This window comes from Daldinia loculata, assembly GCF_022478755.1.
Source record: "Daldinia loculata strain CBS 113971 unplaced genomic scaffold F4817scaffold_11, whole genome shotgun sequence".
NCBI lineage: Eukaryota > Fungi > Ascomycota > Sordariomycetes > Xylariales > Hypoxylaceae > Daldinia > Daldinia loculata.
The window spans coordinates 33,710-58,878 of record NW_026054865.1 but is presented as its reverse complement, the minus strand read 5'-3'; the positions used below and the strand labels follow the sequence as shown (position 1 = coordinate 58,878).

At 47.6% G+C, this 25,169-nt stretch overlaps 5 protein-coding genes across 5 annotated transcripts; 3 read left to right on the top strand and 2 right to left on the bottom strand.

Annotated features, from left to right (window-relative positions):
* Window positions 1-629: 629 nt before the first annotated feature.
* On the top strand, window positions 630-3,387 carry F4817DRAFT_330442 (uncharacterized protein). The gene has a single exon (XM_049302394.1). The coding sequence runs from the start codon at window positions 1,165-1,167 to the stop codon at window positions 2,638-2,640; it is 1,476 nt and encodes a 491-aa protein (XP_049161196.1). The 5' UTR covers window positions 630-1,164; the 3' UTR covers window positions 2,641-3,387.
* Window positions 3,388-3,407: 20 nt separating this feature from the next.
* F4817DRAFT_330439 (uncharacterized protein) lies at window positions 3,408-9,842 on the bottom strand. The gene has a single exon (XM_049302393.1). The coding sequence runs from the start codon at window positions 9,339-9,341 to the stop codon at window positions 3,888-3,890; it is 5,454 nt and encodes a 1,817-aa protein (XP_049161195.1). The 5' UTR covers window positions 9,342-9,842; the 3' UTR covers window positions 3,408-3,887.
* Window positions 9,843-9,894: 52 nt separating this feature from the next.
* F4817DRAFT_330436 (uncharacterized protein) lies at window positions 9,895-13,883 on the top strand. Its single transcript, XM_049302392.1, has one exon. It carries the CDS (start codon window positions 10,345-10,347, stop codon window positions 13,606-13,608), a length of 3,264 nt encoding a protein of 1,087 aa, XP_049161194.1. The 5' UTR covers window positions 9,895-10,344; the 3' UTR covers window positions 13,609-13,883.
* A 5,524-nt stretch (window positions 13,884-19,407) lies between these two features.
* Window positions 19,408-22,267, top strand: F4817DRAFT_357268 (uncharacterized protein; the record flags this gene model as incomplete). The annotated part of the gene is made up of 2 exons (XM_049305896.1): window positions 19,408-21,204; window positions 21,269-22,267. 2 exons carry the CDS (start codon window positions 19,408-19,410, stop codon window positions 22,265-22,267), a joined length of 2,796 nt encoding a protein of 931 aa, XP_049161193.1.
* Window positions 22,268-22,980: 713 nt separating this feature from the next.
* F4817DRAFT_330422 (26S proteasome subunit P45 family protein) lies at window positions 22,981-24,671 on the bottom strand. The gene is made up of 2 exons (XM_049302391.1): window positions 24,251-24,671; window positions 22,981-24,199 (listed from the first exon to the last, which is right to left on the bottom strand). Exons 1-2 carry the CDS (start codon window positions 24,483-24,485, stop codon window positions 23,265-23,267), a joined length of 1,170 nt encoding a protein of 389 aa, XP_049161192.1. The 5' UTR covers window positions 24,486-24,671; the 3' UTR covers window positions 22,981-23,264.
* Between the last annotated feature and the right edge of the window lie 498 nt (window positions 24,672-25,169).

Below are 25,169 nucleotides of genomic sequence, written 5' to 3'. Positions count from 1 at the left end.
GCGAATCTTCACCGTGGATCCCCCGGTCGAACTGCGTCTTAGACCTGCAGCTAGCCTTCGATAGCGCATTAGCTATGGTAATAATATATAGATACATGGTACCTATTAATTACCTAGTACCTAAGGCAGTTGACCAGAAAAAAAAAACTTTACTAGCCTCTACCTATATAGACCTACTTCTTCAATACTACCTACATATCGCCTATTACCGGCATACACGAGGTGCATTGTATCATCCATCACCGACCTTCGGGACTGTGCGCGATGGGCTCGATAGGTTTGGTGAAACCCTAAAACAGTAAAAAAGAGGAATGATAGCGAGATTTGATCGTGGTCCACTTCAGCAGGAAATTCGAAGTCTGCATATTCTGCATACAACATAACATATTTGCAGATTTGGTCACACGACACGCGCAACACCACGATCACCACGATCCTCGGCTGACACAACAACAGCGAACCAGGACACGTTCACCAACTTGCATATGCTCTTTCCATGCGAGTTTGTGTGCAGGTCGTCTGATGCATAAACCTAGGTTAATGAATTAAGATTAAGATTACGGGTTGGCCGCTTAGTCCCCCGAACCTACTATCTTCAAAGCCTCTGATCAGCTGTAATCAGACGAGGCTTTTTTTTTTTTTCCTTTTCCTTCTTATTCTTCCATTCTTCCTTCAGGATGCAGGTCTCAGAAGGAAACCCGTCAGCACCGGCGGACTCCCCGTCAGTCGACGCCCATATCCCAACTAGGTCTAGTCTTGGGCCCGATCCTGGCCCTGACAGTCAGCCGTCGGGTTCTATCAATAATTCCAATAATGGATACAAGTGTAAGTCAATTTGACTTTTCTATTTTCCATTCTATACTTTTACTCTCTCATAACCCTATTTATCATGATATTACGGGAGATTTGCCTCCCTTCAGACAACCGTCGGTAATTCTCGGGATGGCAATGATCGGACGTACCCTTCTATTCACTTTCCTAGTCCTACCCTCGTGTCAAGTAACTTAAGAAAGTACCATAAGACATATTAATCACCCTCTATTTATCAATTTGCCATCGCACAATCCCTAGTTCACATGTATTTTCGGCCAAGCTCTTAGGGAGCCAGTGCACACGGCGCCACGCGGTCTAAGGGGTTACTTAATGGGCACCTATGGTTGACTGATGCGGTTCTTAGCGAATGTGCCAATCTTTCATGGCACCACCAGTCACCCTGACTCCCACCCTGACTCCCACCCTGATTCCCCGCACCCCACACAAGCGGAAACTCAGATTGACCAGGCTATATCATCAACCGGGGCTGGCCCAGTTAGAAGACTCTCTGCCTCCTCATCCAAGATGTTGTTCTCAGATTTGTATAAGTCGACTAAATCTCCACTCTCGAGGTTACGGCATCACTCACATCCGGCCCCTGCGGCTCTGGATTATGATCCTGACCTCGTGAGTCGAGATAAAGCCAAGCAAAAAGAAGCTATTAAGCGCGTCCTCGCGGCTAAGATACGAAATGATTGGCACTTCGAATGGCCGCCTGCAGCTATCAATCCAGACCCGGGACATGCTGAAACAGAAACGGCACCTGGGGGGTATGATGACCATATTGCCGTAGAAGATATCGATTCAGGAGACGACACTGCTTCAGTGTATAGCACCGTTTCAGAGGACCTTACTCATTTTCGCCCTAGGTCTGAGTGGCTATCGGATATGCCCGATGACGACGACGACGACGATATTCCTGTATCACCATCGGCATATCGTTTTGATACTCCAGATGCGGTTGGCACTTCGGTCAAGGTAGCAGCCCTCGCTAAGAGCGCTAAGCGGAGGAGGGCGGTGCGTTCTGAAATGGAATGGAATGATGGGCTTGCTTGCTTCAATGCTCGACGAGACGCTTGGACGGGTGCAAAGGCAGCTCGAATCCGTCCAAAGGTAAATTCCCCAGTGGTTACCTCTCCTGCCGCAAAGCGTCTTTCTTGGTGGCATATCTCGACTTCACCGTCGCCCTCGTCGCCTACGGAATCGATTGGTGCCGGTACAACGCTTAGCCCTAGTGCGACGCGTACATCTGGCGATACTACTGCGGTGTCCTCAACGGATGCGGAATTTAGAGAGACGAGGACCAGAGATGACTCGTCTACTTATCCAGTAGAGACTCTGGTTCCCATACCCCAACCTCTTTTGCCTCCTGCCACTCCTATGCGTGCCTCCATCACCGTGGCCGCGTATCCTACTATTTACGATAAGATCGTAGTTCAATCTGCAACACCCTCGTGTCCTGTTAACCTCGGAGACGTGGTACGTTCCTGCGTGGCCGGTTGGAAACGAGACGGCGAGTGGCCCCCTCGGGGTACCGATCCTCCACCCGTCATAGCAGTTCGTAGGAGGAAGGACGGCGGTGCGGGAGGCAGAAATAACGCACCGAAAAGCAACGCGTCTAAGAGGATGAGCTTTAGTTTTCTAGGGCGAAGACAGAGCGTAGGTGGGGACCAAAACAAACTAGCAGAAAGTACATCGCATCCGGAGAAAGAAGATGCTAGCCATACAACTGGCAAGGTTTTTAGGAAAGGTTTACAGCGCGTGTTAGGCCTTGGACACGAGAGAACGTCGAGCAACACTAGCAATCAAGCGACTATTGCTATGTGATGGACGTGGATTAATGGGAACGAATGAATACTCAAGGAGTCAGTGTTGCAGGAGTCAGTGTTGCAGAAGGTTAAGGGAGGAACAAAGGAGTCTTGGACAATCGCGACATATCCTCTGGGATTGTTAGGGAGAAGCGCGTTCTCGGCATCATGGCAATATACCCAGCATCGCTTTCGGCGTTTACTTATTTTATTTCAACACTTCGCCCTTTTGGCGTACAGATAGCACTGTTGAGATATGTTGATATGTTCTAGAATGAAAGTAGCAGGCATTCGCCGCGGTTTTTTCTTACCACTACATACGTCGATCACGAATCTCTTGTATATTGCTCTATGGAAATTGGCACTGTGGCTTGGATCGCGGCTATGATAAGGTTACTATCTTGTCTTTGAACCGGAGAACGAAACGCCATGCAATTAATGAGTGATAATGAACATAGGTAAGTAATAGAGAATTATAATTGTAGGTTAGGTAAATTACGAATTAACCTAAACTTGAAAGTAAATATCAAAGACGGTCTATTTAGCTTCGTACACGGATGCATAGGATAGGTGTATTAGTTCGAAGGATAAATAAACTGTAATGATCCTCTTGCTGGTTTGCTGGGCTATATAGGTCGGAATACGCTTTCTTACAGCGATATTCAACTTACAAGACGCTGATGTTCGGTAAGCATAAGTCAACCTTCGTTACCAAGACTCGAGCCTAATACAGGTTAGGTAATCTTAAGCACACAACACATCAAACACCGAAACTGTAACTGTAACTGTAACTGTAACTGTAACTGTAGCTATAACCGGAAGACTTAAACTTTCATCTCTCATTACTAGCGTAACCCTGTGATGCCACCCGTGTAGGCTTTTCTAATCCTACACACCACACCGAGACGAGAAAAAAAGATAAATAAAAATAAAAGATGTTTCATCTCCAAAAACGCCAGTTGATAAGTTCCTTTTCCCAGCTCTTCCTTCCCCTTTCCATTCCCCGGCCTAAATTATTTCTCAGAGACGATGACCCGCCTCATCGACCATGACCCGGCCGAAAAGGGGCCACCTTATACCTGAGTAGTCCGAGTCCGCACGCCCGCCTGTTAAAAACCAGAAAAGCCGTTGAAGGAACCCTAGGGTAAATGTAGGTAGAAATAACACAAGTTGCCCGCGGCAAGAACTGAAAACTCCTAGCACAACTTTGCTCTGATCCAATATGATATGACAAGAGCAGAATCAACCAAAGCTGTCCTCGCAGCCCTACTGCAGGGCAGCCATAGATTCATCTATAACCCTATCATCCTGCACGACACCGCTGCGTACCAACGCATCCCACACCTTATCGCCCTTCCTCTTCTTGAGCCCCGCAGCCGACGCATCGACCGGCAAGCCATCTAACATCCTAAGCCGACGACACCGATCTAGCACGACCATTTCGTACAGCCTTCGCCGCATCCGCGTGCCCATATCCGAGCGGCTCGCAAATTTCTCGTCTCTCGCCGCGTCCGCGTCCGGCAGCGTAAACGGATCGAAGCCCTTGGCCCCTTCCACAGGCACGAGGGCCTGGATCGGCCCGTAGAAGCCAAGTGTCGCAGGGTTGTTTCGAAGGTCTAGACGCGCTAGATGTGGGAACCCAGCTAGCACGTCGGCGGCTTGCGCGGGGTCTACGAGCCTGTTCCCCGCGACGAGGAGTTTTTTTAGCCGTGGGATGAAGCGCAGGGGCGTGAGGTCTTCGATCGCGTTCATGTTGAGGTTGAGCACCCGCAGGTTCGGCATTAACTGTCCGAGGTCCGGCGGCAGGCGTTGGAGACCGCAGTTTGCTAGCTCAAGGTACTGTAGATTGAGGAAGTCTACGGACGGGTTGAACGATGTAAGAAAGTTGCCGGATAGAAAGAGTTTGCGGATTTCGTAGGCAGCGTTTAGAGATGATGCGTCTAAAGGCACGTCGCCTTGTTGCTCACGGAGAGAAAGGCTGTCAAGACGACGGCATCGGGAAAAGCCCGTAATGGTGGTCAATTGGTTCCGATCTGCGTGTAGGAGACGCAGCGAAGAGAATGGTGCCAGATCGAGGGCCGTAAGTTCGTTATTAGAGAGGGTTACGTATTTGAGATTGGGAACTAAAACATCCGTGCTCGGGCCAAAGGACGATAGGTTGTTGTGCTGTAAGTTGATAGAAGCGAGACTCGTGAGCTGTTCGATGCCCTGAATCGAGCTGATCTGGTTGTTCTCCAAGTCGAGCTCGGTTAAGCGCTGCAGTCTTGTACCATCCAAGTTTACCTCGCTGAGAAGGTTGCCTCTAGCTCGGAGGACTTGCAAGCTATCATGCATCTTAATACCATCCAGATCAGTGATCAGGTTGTTGTCGGCGCGAAGGTTTCGCAAGTGGACAAGATCTCTAAAAGCATGCAGACTGCTGATCTGATTGTTCGACACATCCACATACTGCAAGTTCATCAAGTGGCCCCATGCCGTCAACTCGGAAAGGTGATTATGGGTGATGCGCAAGTTGCGAACGCTTCCAGGCATGCCGTCTAGGTGCTCGATAGCATTGTTCGATGCGTTAAGGGTGACAACATTGGTGCAAAATTCGTCCAACATGTGAAGTGTCTTCAATTGTTTGTTATTGATATCCAACTCATGCATAGACTCCCAATCAGGCTCGAATGGTTCGACCTCGGTGATCTTCTCGACCAGGTTTTGGATGGCTTTGGACATGATCTTCTTGGAGCCATCTCCAGTAGCAAGATAACGGTCCCCTACAACATAGCTGACTTCTAATCCGCAGGACTGATCCGCCTGGTGCATAGTGAAATCGGACAGAGGACTCAGTGAGAAAGTGCCGACATACTGCCCGATGATTGGTGTCGCAGATGTCTGCGAAGTTTTTGCGGGAGCTGGCGTCACTACGACGCTTAAACTAGTGTTCCCCTGATGGTTACTTTCTGGATAAGCAGTACTATCGTCTTCGCGAATACTGATCTGACGCTCTTCGGATTCTGTTTGCTCTCCGCTCGCATCTTCGTCCCGCTCGTCAATTCGTGACACGGGTCGTGGGACAAATCCCTGTCCTTTAACCGACAAGTTCCTTGCAGAACGACTTCGTGACCTCGATCCGGTAGTCGAACTACTGGCGGGTTTAGGTGCCTTGGAACGACCTCCGCGCTTAAGTGAATTAATTGCCACGTATTCAGGTAGATCGTCTAAGAGACCCAATTCTTGACCCGCATTGTCATCATCAGAAAGATGAGCGACATCTTGTATGATGGAAGCAATTGGTGATGAAAACGAAATTGTGAGATTTCTTCGTCGCGACGAACTTGACCTTTGCATCCGGTCTTCGTGTATTGTTATCTCGTGTTCAATCTCTTTATCGTCTTCGACTGCTGTCTCTGCTAACGGTTGTTTCATTCCCGTGAATACCTCGTTTGTATGGCTCAAAATACTTTCGTCATTAAAGGAGTCTGGCATTAAGATGGACGATTTAGCAGGCGAAGGCATTACAATAGACTCTTCTTGTAGGGATAGGTCATTGCCTTCTGGATTCTGGTTTGCAGTTGATTCGATATGCTCCGTCTCCTTAATCGTGTCGACTGAAAGATCCGGGATACTAGCGAAAGGATCCTCGCTGTCTTCGGACGGAAGAATGTTTCTACCATCCAAACTAGGACGTGGCTGTTTGACCTTATACCATACGTTCCTTTCCTTATCGAATACCATATTGCCCACCTGGTTACCGATGAGGGGTGTGACGACATCTGGCGCAATGAGTCTCTTTGAATCCGATGCGTGGGAGGAACTGGTATGGATGGAGCGCCCAGTGGAAGCCCCAGAAGATCGTGTCCCATTCGTAGGGAACTCGATGGTGTCCTCGCTAGGTTCATGGAAATCCGGGTTACGCGAAATCCTAATGTTGGGAAGGTCACTAATTCCATCTTGATCATCAGGAGAACTATCCCATCCATTCTCAGAGAGAAAGCTCTGTCTAATAGACTCGCTAAGGCTATTAGCTTCATTGATAGCTTCTCTGATTCGGCCCATCGACTGCATTGAATTCGTTATGATTTCTCCTAAATCACTGGCTTCCTCGTATTGCTTCAGCCGATCCGCAAGCGTCGGATCCTCTTGACGGGTTGGCACTCTGATTAGAGGAGGCCCTTCCCGGCTCGGGGGTCGCAAAAACGGCTCCTGCGTGGATTCCTGTACTGAACTCTCATCCCCAGCCGTAACAGTTACGTTGTGCTGTTCAGTAATCTCAGCCTCAGATTCCTCCACGCTACTAAGGTCGTTCTTCGGGCGAGCCTTATTTCGGATCATTGCCATGATCTCCTCTGCAGCATCGAAAAAATCTTGGGTTTTCATAGACGTCCTTGCGGATCCATCAACAGCAAAATCTTGGATCGATATATCTGGTACATCATTTTGATGATCTGAGTTGAAGGTAAGGCTGGCAAGTGGTTGTCGTTCATGCGATGTTGGCCGTCGTTGGCCAGGAGTTGGTGACCTCGGTCGGAACATCTGGTACATTGGTAAACGGGATGGACTATCAGGTTGCTGTGGTTCGCTTTGGCCAGAATGTTGTCTTTTCCCCTCCATAATCGATTGCATGGTTCTGTGTGAAGATTGCACAGATCCTACCCCCGTGTGTTGGTCTTCTAACCCGTACGCAATGTCCGATCGGTGAAGTGTTCTCCTCCTTTTTGGAGTGGGATCTTTAGATGGTGAAGTCCGTGGCCTCTTTCCATCTGAACTATCCCTCTGCGGCGTTGCATGAATACCACCAAAGGGCCCAGGCGGATATGAAGAGCTCTGTGGCTTTAAATGATTGGCAATCCTAGATAAAGTGATGCTGCGTCGGGGAGAGAAGGAACTGCTAAGTGGTCTATGGCGCCGGCGCTGTACGGCGAGGGATCTTCCACCTAAAGACAAGTCTTGGGGAAATTGAAACTTCAAAAATTGACTTGGCGGGAGCGAGTCGTCTGCAGGTGCCATATTCTCTTTGTTTGTCAACTGTGAGTAATCAATCGAATTCTGAGTGATATCTTCAGTGAATTCGTAACCATCTAGCTCCCCAGCTCCAAAAGTGCTAACGTCCAGATTTTCGGGATAGTCAAAGCTAAGCTGTGGAGCCCTTCTCGGGCCAGACTCGGTCCTGGACCCCTTATTTCCGCTAATTTTTGAGGGTGATTCTTGCATCGACAGAGCATCAGTCTCGTCCGCCATTGTGCGTGAGATGGGCTCTATCATTTGGTCCTCAAACTGGCTTATGCGTCGGAGAAGAGTCTGGTTGGTGAAGGTATCATATGGACCAAATAACTTCAGGGGACTACCGCTCTGGCCCGAAGACGGTTGGGATCGTTTCTCGGGACTTGGATACGGCACAGGAGGTAAGATAGGACTAAGAGCAAACTTCAGTTCATCCTTTCGTTCATCCGACGCAACGCGATCTATTCTAACAGTTGGGAACTGCTTCGGTGTGCTGGCCTGGAGTGACGATTCTGGAAGCATATCCGAAGTATCAAGATTTAGTGGCGGGCTGAGAGGACGTTGACGGAAAGACCCGTCTTTCGAGCGCCCACCTCGCTGAACATTCAGAAAGCCTCCATTTTTGATAAAATCGTCAGTTGTGTCAATCTTCTGAGTGTCGTCAGCAGCAAGGGCCGGTCCTTGTTCTGAGTGGCCATCAGGCTCGAAGTCTAACAACATTTGGTTTCTCCTGAGTTTGTCGAGGCGCTTACGTAGCTGTTCTGCCGGAAGTTCCACGGGAGCGAAGTTCACCTGTCCGTCTCCAGAGTCGTGGCGTGATAACAGAATTGGGCTTAGATCTTCATTTCTAATAACACTTTGCCCGCTAACCTTACGTGATACGTCAAGGTCGTCGTTAAGATTGTAAGAGATGTTAGATTGCTCTCTACGTTCGCTTTTTCCCTCCTGGCGACCATGGTGCTCGTCATCTGTTACATCATCTCCGCTCGGTTCGCCAATCATCTCTTCCGTCATTCGAAATTTTATCTGCTTGCGGTGTGGACGAGGTTGCCGAACCAGAGATTCGTTAGCAAATTGTTCGAAGCTTTGCTCATCACAAGTATGATGTCTCGAATAGGGTGGAGGACTCGAGGGTAGGGTCGACTCATTAGCGGTATCTTCTTCGTTCCCGGCGGATTCGTCCCCTGTGGATTCCTGGGCCACAGGTGGTCGAAAGATGTTTTCCAATCCTGTCCCGGCGGAACTAAAAAGGTCCTTCGACTCTCCGTAATTTAACTCCCCATAAACTAGTCGTCTTCTCCATTCGGGCACATTATCCCTAGATTTAGACGGGGAAGAACTCTGTGACTTGTTATGCTGAACGGTATTATGAACGACAGACGCAGCACTAGAAGCGGATGCCGACCGACGAAGATAGCGTCCCCCTTGGGAGGTCCCGACTACTTGCGGAGGCTTTGGAGGGGTATATTGCGCTCCTCGGCTATTGATATCGTTTGTGCTTCGTTCACTTAATATATTAAAAGCGCTACTATCGTGCGCCGATTGTTGCGACTTCCTTCCTGTAGCATTTCCAGCGTTGAATCTCGGTATGCGACTAGCGGGTTCGTGTAAACTTCTGCGACTCGTGTTGGCCCTGGAGCTCAAAAAACTAGGTAATTGCGCTTGCGAAGTATCGGACCTAGGCTGAGATACCCAGTCCTCGGAAAGTGAGTCGAGCCAGGCCTGGGCCATGGCGGGCGAATATGGTCAGGGTATTGACGCGACGAGTAGTGATCAGCAACACTGGCGATCGTCCATGAAGTAGTTATATCAAGTTCGGGTGATGTTTTGAAGCTTTTTAATAATAGTCGTTTGGTGGACTCTAGTACTATAGCCCAAATAGTCGCGTATCTAGGTACCTAACGTATGATTTGTGGCTGTATAAGTGGTGTATGTATGTGTTGTGTGTTGACAATGATGCGTGTAGAAGAGAGGTAGTGTAGGCGCGTCTGAGAATACGATTGCGATAAGATATGTGACGAGAGGAATTGGGTTTAATTATCGCAACATTTACCAGGGTATTTCATCAGAAGAACAACTCCCAGACCGTTATCGCATCTGAATTAGGTTCGTAAGGCGCAAAGGTTAGGTTCTAAGGTATGTAGATAGCAACATACGTAATAAGTGGCGGGCGTGTTGTGCAGGCGGTGTACCGGTATACATACCGTTCATACCGTCACTCTTTCTCATTCCTTACCCGATTTTACCGTTTGTTGGTCAAAGCACCCGACGACAACTGGCCTTGGATTTACCGGTTTCTGTAGCAACGGTGCCCCATTTATTCAGCCCCATCTAATTATCTAATCGTCTAACCATCTCTAGCCACATCCACTAATTTCAATTAACGCGCTCAGTCGCGTCTTTCGCAGTCCCTCAGGTCCCCTACTAGGGAAGGTTAAGAAAAAGGTACATTAGGGTACCTCTTAATAAAGTTACCTAAAGCACATAGCAACCACCAAGGGAGTTGTAACATTCTTATGAGGTACATTTGACTAACACAACCCATTATCAAACTTTTTTTTTTTTAAACTCATGTCTAAAACTAAATCCCGCCTGCTTTCTACCTATGTACCTACCTATGACTTTCTATTCTCAAACCCTCATCCGAGTTTCAGTTGGACTTGCTCTACTAATTCCGCTTGGAATTCAGGACATGATGTCGGATTAACAACCCATCGTACCCGGTATTGAAACGATGGATAAGGGTACCACCGGTGTCGAGCCGTGGAGGCGAGCTCGCCTCGGAGACGAACCAATTTACTGCGCCGCACCGACTCCGTCGAACCCAGACGACATTATCTGCCTAGGCTCAGACGAAGAACTCGATGACGCCGAAAAGATTGCAAAGAGGCTAAGATATGAGGCACAGGCACTGCGATATTTACAGGGTAAGCCGGTGCGAGTCCTATCCGCATCTCTACATGGACCCTTCGACAGAGCCTCAGGCTGGAAGAATCCTTGGCTCCCGAAACAACCCACAACCAAGAAATCTGTTCTCAAATCATCCCGATATCCGACCAAACCCATCCCGCCGTTCAGGGAACACGTCCACAAAGTTTCCGAACGATTAGGGCAGCAATATAGTATTATGCCTGGCACCGACAGCTCTGCGCGTTGCCATTTACCTAGTCCTGAAAGTAACCGCGGGTTACAATTCTCCAGCAATACGTTAGAGACAGAGAGGCATAGTCGAATACAGGCTTGGGCAAAGGAGGTATCAAAAGGTACCATCTTGGAGAGAGATGCTTTCTGGGCGCCTGACAAAGTACTCTATGAAGAAAATGATGAACCTAGAAAGAAACGACCTGCCGGGAAAGAATGGCTAAAGAAAGCATCAAAGCGGAAAAGACTGAGCAGTCCACAAAATACAACCATGGGGTCTACTCCCACGCCGCTACTGCCGACGCAAGCACCGGTCCGAAGTACATCAGTTCCTATAAATACACGCTATCTTGAAAAGTCGGATTACTCAAAGCTCAAGGTCAGCCAGAGCTTCGAATTCGTTACTCCATCGTCTACTATTAGCCCGAGCCGTCGGGGAGTTAAGTACGAAAGAGAGGCTAAGGTTCCCACGCAGGGTAAGATGATGCCGTCACGAGACGAGTTATCCAATGGCATTCTCGCAGGGGACAAGGAATGCAAACCAGTTTTGGATCCCGAGAGAACTAACCATTCAAATGAGTCCCCCGAAAGTCCAATCGATCAAGAGGCTCAAGTGGGCCAAGAAGTAGAAGAGGATCCAGCCTTCGAGAGTTATATAGACCAAAGCTTTCACTATCGAGCGCGGCTTCCGATGCAGGCCTCTCCCGTAACTGGACCGAATGTCTCAGCGATGAGCATTCATTCTAAGCTGACTCAGACTGGAATGCCCGAGTCTCCGGGCGACGAAGATGCAGCGGCTATCGCCATTCCCGAGAATCAGTGCCCTCTGGAGCAGATTACAATGTTAGAACAGTATGTTGACATGGAATCAATAGCTATAGCTCAAGCATCCGTGCATCTACTAGAATCGATGTGTAGCCGAGGGAAAGATGACGACATTCAAAACTATAGGTGCCAGCCAGCACCGTCAGCACTAAATGAAGACCGGATAATCAACGGCGATAGCGAGGGACCATACAAGTGCAACGAGACCATTAGTTGTACAACCGTAATAGAAACTGGACCTTCTAATGACCAAAAAACATCTAATGAGAACCCTTATCCAACACAAGTCGACACAGCTGGCACTTCCATTTTGGCGGAGACTGCCAACGCTCCTCACACGGAGAACAGGGCTACAAAGAACGACATTCCAGACGTGGTAACCAACAACTCACATGTATCGCATATGGTACTTGATGTTAAAACAACGAGAAACACCAACATCCTAGAAGGTCCTGCGGCGTTCGAAACACAGCCAACCAAATTCGGACTATTAGTAGATAAGGGGTCTACCTTGATCGGTGATCCAATGAATTTTAATCGGGCCTCGCCAATTAAGGCCAATGGTTTGCTTACACTTAACCACGTATCTAACAACGCAGATATAAAGGCCGAAGCACACGATCCAATAAGAAATTCAGTAGGAATAACACGAGAGGTAGAATCGGATACCGAATCCGATCCAGTCATAGTACCATTGTCGCGATTAGAATGGGGCATTGACGAAGATAAACTGAAGATCGTAGTTGCCAACGATGAAGAGGCTCCTGAGAAGGACACCTCGACCAAGGCCACTCTATTAGATCCTCCAGAATCTTTTACACGAGGAATCTCCGATTCTCTTCCAGGGGCGAATCTAACAATCGAGCACATTAAGTTGGAGCCTATTGAATATGAATCCTCACATTGTCCCTATCCGTCCCAGACCATGTTGCCGGGTTCCCAGACAAAGGGTCATGAAGTACCTAGGATTGGGCCATCACAACAAAGCCCCTGGGCTAAGGAGATCTTGGAATCCGCAAACCCAGATAGGCGAGGCTGGTATTCTACTACGGTTGAAGAAATGACACCCACAAACGCATTACTTAGTACAACAACATCTAAGGAACGTCAGAGTCCCTCGCCTACAACAGATATAAGCATGGTGCCCCGTTCTGAATGCCCACCTATTTCGCGTACACCGGCAACTTCTGATAAAGATTCACTAATTCCACCCCCTCAATATCCCATAGTAGCTCATGAATCAGACATTCGGTTCTCAGAGCATAGAGCTAATCCTCCTACTACACCTCCTCGAATGTCTATACTTCACATGCGTACCCCTGACCTCGAAAGATCGATCAAGCCATTCTCCTTATTCAATACCCCATCGCCGAAGCGCCAACGGCGAAACTCTCAGCAATATTCATCTACCGGCCGTACCGTTGGGATTCTTTTGAACGCCACACATTCAAATTCACGGAGTAGCCAGAAGTCGAAGCGGCGAGTGTCATTCGCTCTCTTGCCAAACGAAGATGACGTCGACATTCCGCCAGTATTCAACACCACGAGAGTCACATCACCCCCACCACAGATACTCGTCAATACTGGAGACGAGGATATCGATAACCAATTTCAGGGACATTTTGATGCCATGAAGCTACGCGCCAATAATAGGAATATCCGACTTCGACTACAGCCACGGCTACTCCCGAGCCCCTCACAGCAAAAGCCTACGAGCCCACATATTGGCGCGATGGCCGAAGCCTTTCGGGAGGCAGACGCATACTCAGCCTACGCACGTGAAGATTTAGTTAAAGACAAGGAGAAGGACTGTACTGAGAATGTTTCGGAGAATGTTGCTGAGAATATAGTTGAGGATATGGCTGATGTAGAGCAATCACCATGGCGAAAAGAGAGCCAGGGTATAGATCACGTTGCAGACGTTATGGAGAACCTGGATGAATTTATCAATGCTTGGGACGTGAACGTCGAGCTTCAAAAGGCGAGACAAGCGTCGGGCAGAGAAAGCCTAGACGGGGAAGCCTTCTGGTGAGGACACATATGGCTGTTGCATGACATGGACGTATAATGATAACATAGGGCTAGGTGCAAGGAGTCATGTTGATACCCTTAGGTACACGTTGCTTTCCAGCATGGCTAGGAGTTTAGTCAGTTATGATCTGACAGATAGCATAGTTTTGGAGTACCTGAGGGCTGCATCTTATCGCGAAGCTTTGCATACCTTATGAGAGCAATTCAATGTCCATTCATAGCATAAGACTACCTAAGTTTATGTCTAGAGCCCCCGAAGATTTCATTTAACTATAAGCATTGCCAATATAAGAGACACTAATACTTATTACATTGTCTAATACTTATTACATTGTAAGCAACTTGGTCACGTTTGGGGGCTATTCGATAAGATGACTTAAGACATAGCTACAGTAGTACCTATTATTGACATCTCACCTTAGTTTGGTAAGGACCTAGCCCCCTTCTTTAAATGTAGATACAAAATACAGTTAGCTCGGGGTTATCAGCCCTATCCATAGTATATGCTTATGAAATGGTGGCTAGTAGTCAATTTCCAAGCCAGTGGCAATCCACATCACGAGACCTGTGTATTGAAGCTTTTTTTAATCTACCATGGTACGATATAGCTGTATTATACTTATCCTCACTAACAAGACACCTCTGAACTGTAAAATATTTTCATGGAGAACCATATAACGCAACTACTAGACTTCCACAACATAACGTATTACTATTCGTATATTCCAAATATAAATAAGCTAGGTTTAAGTTACCCTTTCGCTGCTTCACTATCGTCAATCCTCGTCCAAGGCCGAGTACTATAGACACATATGATTCCATGCTAGATGAATATACATAAGTTTATACTTTCCAGACTAACCCCTCTACAAGTCTTAACATCTTAATTAGCTCATGCGTACGATATTTTATGCCAGTCTTCACGGAGGATTAGGCTGTCACGAGCTTATATCGTAGAACTTAAAGACTATTAAGGAGGAAGAGGAAAGGCTGTCAAGGCATTGAGTATGTAGCATGGATGCAGCTGCGTTACGTATCTAGTCATCAGCTAAACCTATAAATATCTTAGATATCAAATATCAAAGACACTGGAGGGATATCTCTATGGTGCTAATAGCATTACACAGAAGAGGGCTTGCGTAAGAAGTTTCTAATATATAAGAGTCTTGAAGGCAAGGGAAACGAACAGGGTTACCAGGGAGGGTATCATCCATCCAAGTCCCTCAATTTTCACCGATCCGCCGGCGGCATATGCACGGGGAAAGAGTTCAAGGTGAATACCCTTACATTAGATTCGGGGACTTGAGATCGAAAGTAGGTAGGAGTAAGAAGGGGGGTGGGATAGGAGCGGCGATAGGGGATAATAGTTAACTAGCCCAGCAGCATTGGATGGAGTTTTACTTTTTAAGAAAGTACATAGGTATGCAGTTGTTAATAAACTCGATATATAACATAGCTATTTACAAATCCTCCGAAACAATTATAAACAATAATACACATTGTAAAACAGGACTCACAGCTCTTGTCTCATAGACTTATGCGAAACTATTCATGATCCGAATTCGGTTCCAAAAAGCAATTGTCAACTTTTACCTCCTGCATGGAAGCCGTGTACTCTCATACGTAGAATAGGTATGGATGGCTGGGCTGGGATGGACATCGGCGAATAAGTTACCTACTCATAAATATCCGGTATCCGGTATCCTCACACCGTGCTTATGTCATTATATCCTATTTATCTACTAGTGCCGGCCTGCCACTGGCCTATATTCTTTCCCGAAGCGAGTTGATAGCTTATTGGTGCGGTGTAGTTGTCTTGGCCCGTAAGCTCTCGGCCGGGGCTTATGGATAAATAGCAATTGGGTACCTCGTACAATCGTCCTGACGGGACTGTCTATCTGCTGGCATGACTCCGTCTCCTACACTATAGGCGGTGCTATAATAGGCGGTGGTGCTTCGTTGGACACATATACATAGCGAGTCTAGGACGGAGAAAATCCCCCACTAATCAATATGTACATAGTGATTTTTACGATGATCCTGTAGGATTGTATGTACACCGTACAACGGCGGTGAGAAATCGAAGTAAGCGGAACGGGATGATAACGCAATATGGGATACCGCATTACCCCCCATGCCTAGAGCTTGGGATCGGCCGCCAGAGTCGGATTTGGAAAACTGGGATATCTAGGATATCAGCTAGGAAGTGCTGAAACAGGCAGGCAGGTTTCTAGTAGCCTCAACGCTATTCGTCCTGATACACTCTCCCCCTTTGTCTCCAGGTTCCAGACCCTCGAGGTGCAGCTCTAATTCTGATGCGGAGAGGTGGTGCAATGCTGATCTGCATTCCACGGCACTAGGGCACGTATACTATGTACGGATCTACCTTGGCTTGCCCGGATACATTGTATCGCGACATTTTAACTCCCGCCTGTGAAGTTTCATTGAATTAAAAAAGCCGTCGTTGAAGGGATTCGCTTCGCAAAATTTTAACGAAAAACATAATTGTAGAAAATGACACCACAATGTATAGTCATTCGAGCAGACGACCTAGACCTCATGGGAACTCGGTAGGACGACATATGGCAAAGCATAATGACGTAGAAATGGTGTGATAAGGGGAGTTATAAAGAGTGCCAAGGGACGAAGCTTCGATATACATAGACTATGTAAAAACGACACCCTTTAGCGTTGCGACGCGACAGTTGAAAGTAGACGTCGTGTGCCTGTCACTACTGAATGACAAGATCAGGAGACTTATGGACTGAGTTGTCAAAATTAGACACATGTCATTATAACATTGCCGACTTTGACGCGAAGCGAAGAGTACCTGGAAAAAAGCGGCCCGGTCGAAAACACCTGTAGCCTGTAGGTCGGTCCTGTAACCCAGCTAATGCGCCCTACATATGTTGGCAGCTGGATGATCTTATGTCATTTTTAACGGGGGCTATCGCAACCCTCCCACCTTGTACGGCTTCTTGGTGATTCTTGGTGTGTGTGAACCCGTGAAAGTAGCCGTAGGATACACTAGGTACCTAATGTATTGTTATATTCTATATTCGGTATCGTACTGTCACCTAGACCCATGGGCTTGGACAGACGATGATCTTTGAACACCATAGATAGTTGTCTAATACCGATCTGGTGAACTATGTAGGTAATAGGTACCCTACATACAGCTATGTATCGTACATAAAGTCGCGTGGGCCCTGCCAGGGGCTAGCTCCGTGAAGGGCTAGCACGCATGGCAGTGGTATCGTTAGAGCTGCTAGGTCGGACGATAGGAATTTGTCAAGAAACCATAGTCGATAAACTAGGTAAACATATTTCCTGATTTCGGCGATGATTGTCCGCGAAGTCGAGAGATATTCGTACTCGCAAAACGAAAGTACTACATATTTCTCAGAAAATAGACATCCACTTACATATGACTACCTAATGTACTTATGTAGGTACCTCTGAGATATGCAGACGGGTATGTTGGCAGGTATATGGATATGTATGCCTTGACGGAAATGGATATGCCGAATCGCATGTTTGATTATCCGAGCAAGAGCTACTAGGATAAACCCTTGAGAGACTCGAAACCATCCAACACCAATCTCAGCCTCACTGCGTTTTGAAATGCGACGGCGGGCGCGGACGCATACTGCCTTTGGCCGGCTAATGGACTCAACAAGCAGATTACGCACCGGGTGACCGGTCCAGAATTTTCGAGCAATTAAAAAGTCGACGAAGGACATTTACCAAATGCGATTTTCGCGGTGGTACAGAGTGAAGTGGGATGATCTTTGTCGATTCTGGATGAGGGGAAAAGGGTCCAGAACACAAGCAGCAGCGCGAAAGGACTAGCGGCTGGCATGTCATCATTTCCAGAAAAAGGGGGTCGCACGTGGCCTGTGCTCATGCTTGTCCTACTACGTTGTATCTAGGTACTAACTATGACGTCTTCATGATGCGCCACCTCGGGTCTGCGTCAATGTGCATATGGCACACATGTATGTACACATGTATGTACTTTATTAGTACCGCGCAAGTCCCGTACCACCCTATGGTCTATTTTTATGTACCTAATTGTACGAAGCTATTTCGGATGTATGGATTCTAATAGGTACCTACCAAATCTGCCTTAAGCGCGGTTGAACCAAACAACCTTGCAAACATCAGATGCGAGATGAGAGCCTGATAATCATTACAAACCGCAAACTTTTAAGTGACTGCGGATGGCTTGTGTAAAGTATTTCAAGTATTATGAATGAAAGAGGTAGGGATGAAGAATGGAAGGAAAGGAAAGAGCTCTCTTATCTATATCTATGTAAGTCTAGGTACTTTATGACACTTGCCTCATGTCATGTCATGATATTATGTCAAAAGAAAGAAAAGAAAAAAAGAGCAAGGTTTCGCCGAGCCATCAATTTCAAGGGTCCTCCTGCTTATTCTTTCACCCCCGAATCTTTTGCCATTTCGTCATCGAGGCGGGAACCCTTTTTTTTTACTACGTACGTATTCTTTTCATTTTATTCACCTTTTCTCCAATCTTATGTTACGTGTCAATCGAATATGTATTTTGAATAAGATTGCTTCCCTACCTCATAATACACTTCATTGTCATTTGACTAGAAAGCATTCATGCGTAACAAATCCTCTAACAAGGCTCAATCTAAATGGGGCTCATTTTCCTGCTCTCGTTCAAGCTACTTGTCTAGCATTGAATAGGTGGGAACGGGCATTCCAGGAGTCCCTGAAAAAAAAAAAGAGTAGAAGAATAGGAACAAGCAGCTTATGGATTGCCTACCTAATGTAGTGTAGGTATATTGTCCGTCTCCACGCTTTTGAGGCGCCGTGTCTCTTACCCCTTCGACCCTTGCTGCCGTCGCAAAGTAGCGCCATTGAATCGCAGATCATTACCTCAGGCGACATATTCTCTTGCCCTAATAGGATCCAGAAACTCCCGTAGTGTCGACCCTCTATGACACCTACCAGTCTACCAGTCTTACCAGTCTACCAGTCTGTACCTTGGTTCTTCTTAAGTACCTGCACGAGACAGTCGCCTTGCTCCAGTCAGGCAACCCGAGACCGCCCCCATCTACGTACATCTATCAAGTCAGGGCAGTCTCTCGTTCTATTTCCCGTGCGACCAAGTTGCGTCTACTAAGTACATCCAAGTAGAGATCGCCGTGGTCCAGGCCTCATTGTCCATTCCACACACACACGCACACCACCACCACCGTATCGACTGGGCCACACATTAAAAAAGCAAAAGAGTTCCTAAAGCCTGAAAGAGCGGGCAAGAAAGGACTCTTTTTCTAACCGTCTTCTCCCCCACCCACCATCTTTCGGTGTTTCTATTACCATCGTCACATTCGAAAGAGCTGGACTCTATTCTGTCCGTCGCCTCCTCGTATTATTTGTGCGCGCTACGCTTGCGGTTGAGGCTGTTACTACTGCCTTCGAACATTGTCTCACTCTTAACCCGGCTTCCTTTTCCCACGTTTCAGCCACGACGTAAGGAGAAAGCGAGAGCTATACGTGCCGCTAGAACTACAACACTATTCTACAAATCCCAGTATCACTGGAAAAAAGAAAAAAAAGAAAACGTATATGCATCTCTGAACAAGCCGTCGCTCGTTATGTCCAAATTATAAGACAGGCAAATACTGAAATGGGAAGAAGAAGAGGCTGGTCCGCTCAGAGACACGACGTCATACGCAAGATGAGAATGAAAATGGCTCCAGACTCGACGAAAAGCAACGACCGTTCAGCAGCCAGCATTACCACCGCAACCACTCACCATTACACCATGAAGACCTCTACGAGACCGGCTCTTGCCTCGTCTCACTCCCACCACTCTCACCACTCCCGCCATCCTCAAACCAATCTACAGTCCTTCCGCGCTAATAAGTCTACGACTCCCATGGCGTCGCCTCGCATGCCTCATTCCGTCGGCCAACCCTATCCGCCTAGTGCCAAATTACCCCCTATTGTTACAGATGTCCGGCCGCCTAGTCCCAATTATTTCGGTCTCAACGTTGACCATTCGGCTGCTGACGTTGGTAACTCGGATGCTGCTCCTCCCGATCACTGGAGTCCTCCGAGCTCGTCCGTCAAGTCGTTTGGTGCCGCGATACCGAAACAAGTTCCTCTTGATGCCAACCCGGAGTTTGAGGCTTTCAGACGCCAAGTCGATGCGAATCGTTCCAAGGGTTTCAATCTAGGGAGCGCTTACTTTGCGCCATCCCCGTCACCTATGTTCGTAAGACCTAGGCCTCCGCGTTTGTCAACCAATCACAGCGATACCGCCTCGGATATGTCTAGTACCCGATCTTTAAACAGCAAGGTTGTCGATGGTGTTGGCGGCCGAATGGATGTTGATACGGACAGTCTAAACGACTCTGCGTATGTATCATCAGATTCGAAGAGGAATTCGGAGGTGTCGCTGAATCCTCCCTCATTTAGCAACATGCCTCGGTTTGAGTCGCCCGCTCGTGCTGACTCTCCCTTTGAGCCCATCCGCAGGATGGCGTTGCCCAAACCTGAAGATCGGCACCCGCGACTATCGTTGTCTGATGAGAAGTTAGAACAGACAATAGAACCCATGAAAGCTCGTGCTGAGACGCTACCGACGACGCTTGAAAATGGACCCGGGCTCATTCTACCAAGGCAACTTAAGGATATGCTTTCGAATATGCCCGAAAATGAGTATCTTTTGCTGGATGTCCGTGTATCTACACATTACGCTCAGTCGCGCATTCGCGGTGCTCTGAATCTCTGCATACCAACGACTCTTCTGAAGCGCGCTACATTCAATTTGCAAAAGCTACAGCAGACCCTCCAGACCGAAGAAGACCAACAGAAGTTTGCACAATGGTCAAATGCTAAGTATCTCATCGTATACGATGCCTCTTCAACAGAAAAACGGGATGCAACTTCAGCTATGAATATGTTCAAGAAGTTTTCGAATGAGGGCTTTTCCGGGAATTCGTATCTTTTGAGAGGGGGGTTTCATGCCTTTTCTACTGAATATCCTGCGCTCATTGATCATCAATCAGCTTCAGAACGGGCGGGCACCGCAGTTACTCTACCGGAGGGCGGACGACCGAGCTTCGCGCCTGTTATCGGCGGTGTAATGCTCCCATCAAATGCTAATAATCCTAATCCATTTTTTAGCAACATCCGGCAAAATATGGATCTAGCAGATGGTGTCGGACAGATGGATATCACTGTGCCATCTAATTTGGATTCGAATACACTCCCTCCTTGGCTTCAAGATATAACTCGGTCATCAGATCATGGCAAGAAAGCGTCTGAGAGATTCCTGAATATCGAGCGTAGTGAGCAATCTCGTATGAAGGAAGCCTATGCATCTTTCAATGCGTCTGCGCCTCCAAGTCAAAATTCTGGACGAATCTGCCTCTCGGGAGTAGAGCAGGGTGTTAAAAACCGTTACAAGGACATCCTTCCTTTCGAGCATGCTCGCGTCCGTTTGGCCGGTCGAGCCCAAGGTGCTTGCGATTATATTAATGCTAGCCATGTTCAAGCCTCGCGTAGTCATAAGCGTTATATTGCTTCTCAGGGCCCTCTGCCAGCCACCTTTGATGTAAGTTTGCCTATCGTGATATTCTACCTGTTAATCTCTGAAGCTCACAGCTGTTTCTTTCTAGGATTTTTGGTCTGTGATCTGGGACCAAGATGTTCGTGTTATCGTCATGTTGACTGCAGAATCAGAAGGGGGTCAACTTAAATGCCATCCGTATTGGCATGATAAGGAATTTGGACCTATTAAACTCAAGTCGATATCCGAGAAGAAAGTATCGCTTGATATGGATAAGCATCGGTCAAATTCTGGGACCACGTCCACAAGCAGCGCGTCGGACTATGGACGACGCCGTGCTGCCACTACAACGGCGTTTGAATCCGCCCAGAACACGCAGCCCGCTCAGACACAACCCGAGACCCCCTACGTTATTGTTCGAAAATTCGCGTTGTCACACGCTGCTCATCCGTTTTCTCCCATACGCGAAATTACCCAACTTCAATATCTCCTGTGGCCTGACTTTGGTGCCCCAGCGCAGCCGTCCCATCTACTGGCTCTTGTTGAATTGGCCAACATGATGCAGCGTGCTACGTTGCCGGTGGACGCAAGTTCAATTGCTGCGTCGGTCCCTACCGAGACTCCGGTAGCCGTGGCTCGGTTCGACGAACCGGAAGCTGATGCGAATGCTAGGCCAATGCTTGTGCACTGCTCTGCCGGCTGTGGTCGCACTGGAACCTTCTGTACTGTTGATACCGTCATCGACATGTTAAAGCGGCAACGTCAAGCCACAGCCAACCGCGTAGACGGAGATGGAGACGTGAACATGAATGAAAGCTCACCTATCCATCGCCGGACTTCAACCACCAATGGCCTTAAGCCTAGACCAATGGCGAATGGTAATAATGAGTTGGAAACCAGTTGGCTTGAAGATACAAGCCTTGATCTGGTTGAAGCTACAGTGGAAGATTTCCGAAGGCAGCGACTGAGCATGGTCCAAAGCTTACGGCAGTTTGTCCTCTGCTACGAGACTGTGGCAGAATGGGTCTCAAGAGTTCATGAAAAGAGCAATAGTATGGCTGGCGGTAGGGGTCGGCCACGTAGCGAGACTATGGATGCTAGAAGATGAAGAGACAAGGCAAATCGGAGCATGTCTCGGCAAGAGTTATAAGACTGACAGGGAATAGGGGTAGGCCCAAGATATATTGCATAAGTTCGCATTTGCATCAATACGGCATTCTGACACGGTCGGAAGGTACATACCATCGGCTAGATGGTTTAGCTAGGCAAGGGGTATACGGAGTTCAGGGAAGGATTTAGTGCTTCTATAGGCGTTTCCAGGTCTACGGCATGGCATATTAAACTTGTTTTATTTTATTTTACTAGCGAGATGAAAGCATTGCACATGCGGGACCTACAGCAGGGACCAGGAAAGAAAACAAGCAGTTAAGGAAGAAAGAAAGAGACAGAAGGTTTTACAGGAGTACCTATCACCAGCAGCCACGTCGACGATGAGATTTGTACAATAAGAATGGGGATATACTGAGGTGGTGGTGACGACGATGGCCCTGGTTCTAGACGATACCGCAACTTATAGTAGCGAGTATATAGCCGCGTACACATACTTGCTAATATGGAGCAGAACAGATAGAAATACATCGATACTCTGCAGTTGAAATTGCTCTATACCTCCTTACGTGATAATTGATTTTTAATTAGCCTGCGGCATCGTGACTCTGTGTTTACCCAACATAAGATTGCCCTGGGGGGGGGGATACCTGAAGCTCCTGGTACTTATTACTAGGCTGAGTGGATGACAGGACTTCTAGTACTATGCTTTTACATATTTACACCATTATAACATTAGGCTATACGGGGTCGAGAGCAAACTAGAATCACTAAGCACGGAGAGCAGTTGCAATCGTGTAACGCCTGCATATCATCTTGAAATAACGAGGCCCCAATGGACGGGTCTCGCCTATCTTGCTTTGTCTCTAGGATTATTGTACACTTTACAAAAGTAGTATCTTTGACTCCGCCCAAGTCATCGTCGATTTCATCTCCAGTGCCATACCAAGGTTCGTAGCAAGTTCGCATAAGGACATCGTGCAGTAGACATGCCAAGCTTATTTCCAGAATTTCTGGAGTGAAACCTCCTTGTCGTCGTGCTTGTTGAGAATCTTGGCTGTGGCTAGTTCGAAATCCTCCTGTGTGACGTGAACTCTTCGTTCACGTAGAGCGTACATGCCGGCTTCCGTACAGACACCCTTCAGTTCGGCGCCAGAACAGCCGTTCATCTTCTCGGCGATCTTGGTTAGGTTAATGCCTCTTGTTAGGTTCATCTTGCGGCTGTGGATGCGCAGAATATCGGCTCGGGCCTCGACTGATGGCGGTGGGAACTCGATCTTGCGGTCAATACGACCGGGACGAAGTAGAGCAGGGTCTAGAATGTCCAGTCGGTTTGTCGCCATGATGACTTTGATGTTTTTGGTCGGCTCGAAACCGTCTAGCTGGTTGAGAAGTTCCAACATGGTTCGTTGCACTTCCGAGTCACCGCCCGATGAACCCTCCACTCGCGACGAACCGATAGAGTCGATTTCGTCCATGAATATAATTGAGGGTGCGTGCTCTCGGGCCATTACGAACAGTTCACGAACCATACGAGAACCCTCACCAATGTACTTTTGCACGAGTTCCGAACCGGAGACTCGAATGAATTTGCAGTCTGTGTGATGCGCAACAGCTCGAGCTAACAGCGTCTTTCCCGTACCGGGAGGTCCATATAGAAGCACACCCTTCGGTTGTGCGATACCGAGGGACTCGAACAGTTCGGGATGCTTTAGACCCAGCTCGATGACTTCCTTGATTTCTTTGATTTGTTGGTCTAGACCACCAATCATATCGTATGTACTGTCGGGCACCTTCTCCACCATCATGAGAGAGACGAGAGGGTCAACGGAGGACGGGAGGATCTTCTCGAGCTTGTAGGAATCGGATAATAGCGTTACTCGCTTGCCTACTGTGAGCTTCGCAATATCTACAGAATCGGCGACGTCGACGACTATAAATTGTTAGCTATAGCACATAGCTCAAACAAGCTTGTCTTCCATACCATATTTGCCTTCTGGGTGCACCTTCACTAATACTTTCTTCGTTCCCATCACCTTGACCACTTCGCCAACATACGACCCGGGCTGCTGCAGAAGACCTAGTTCTTCCCTTAGCAATCGCACTCTCGAGTTGTAATCGTTTCGCTGGGCTTCGAGACGCCGAAGAACAGCTTGGCCCTTAAGAATCTCAAGCTTCATCGCCTCGATCTTGTTGTGGTAGTAATTGTCGAGCGCCATGGTTGCTAGGGCTCCTTTGAGGAGAACTAAAGTCTTTTATGTCGTAGGTCAAGTTCTAAGGAGACGATAGAACGTTTGTACAATGAGTTGCGCTACCTGAGGAAGATTACTATGTGGTGAGGATGTTGATGATGATGATGATGAAGTCGAATGTAGCGATAGAGTTGGGATAGTGAGGCTAAGGCTACGCCAATGATGGACTGGACCAGGGTCAGTAAAGCTTAGATCCGAAGCAGGCAGTTGCAGCAACGCGTTCCGGAACTACGGTAAATCTAAAATCCCGACGTTGCAACAACTTAGTACATGTGTACCTTCTACTTATCTAAAGGTTACATTAGGTAACGTAAATTCGGATGCGGCACAGAGCTGTAATGTAGCAGGTGCAAAGCATATGCATTGATTTTCGAAGCCTAGCAGGCTTACATGCATCAATTACGTAGGTACACTTCGAAGATCTTCCAGAACTTTTTCACGGCAGGTTTTTACGGAGGACCCATTAGATCGCTGTCATTCTAAGGTACTTACCTATTAAGCCTAAGCGATTTTAATATGGCAACTATTGCTCTCCTTACTGAGCGTTGAACTATTTTCTGTACCTATGTTTGAGAGTTCAAGACCATCATTTTCTGAGTGGCAGCAATGGTAAATTGTAATCTGTCTTGCAGGCGCGGCTGCCAGGATCTG

What these genes read in the sequence shown, in the direction of transcription:
- F4817DRAFT_330436 (XM_049302392.1), top strand. Translation starts at nt 10,345, where the DNA reads ATGGATAAGGGTACCACCGGTGTCGAGCCGTGGAGGCGAGCTCGCCTC.
- F4817DRAFT_330439 (XM_049302393.1), bottom strand. Translation starts at nt 9,341, where the DNA reads ATGGCCCAGGCCTGGCTCGACTCACTTTCCGAGGACTGGGTATCTCAG.
- F4817DRAFT_330422 (XM_049302391.1), bottom strand. Translation starts at nt 24,485, where the DNA reads ATGGCGCTCGACAATTACTACCACAACAAGATCGAGGCGATGAAGCTT. An exon ending in GCACCCAGAAGGCAAATATG is followed by an intron (nt 24,200 to 24,250) that starts GTATGGAAGACA and finishes AACAATTTATAG; the next exon opens with TCGTCGACGTCGCCGATTCT.
- F4817DRAFT_330442 (XM_049302394.1), top strand. Translation starts at nt 1,165, where the DNA reads ATGCGGTTCTTAGCGAATGTGCCAATCTTTCATGGCACCACCAGTCAC.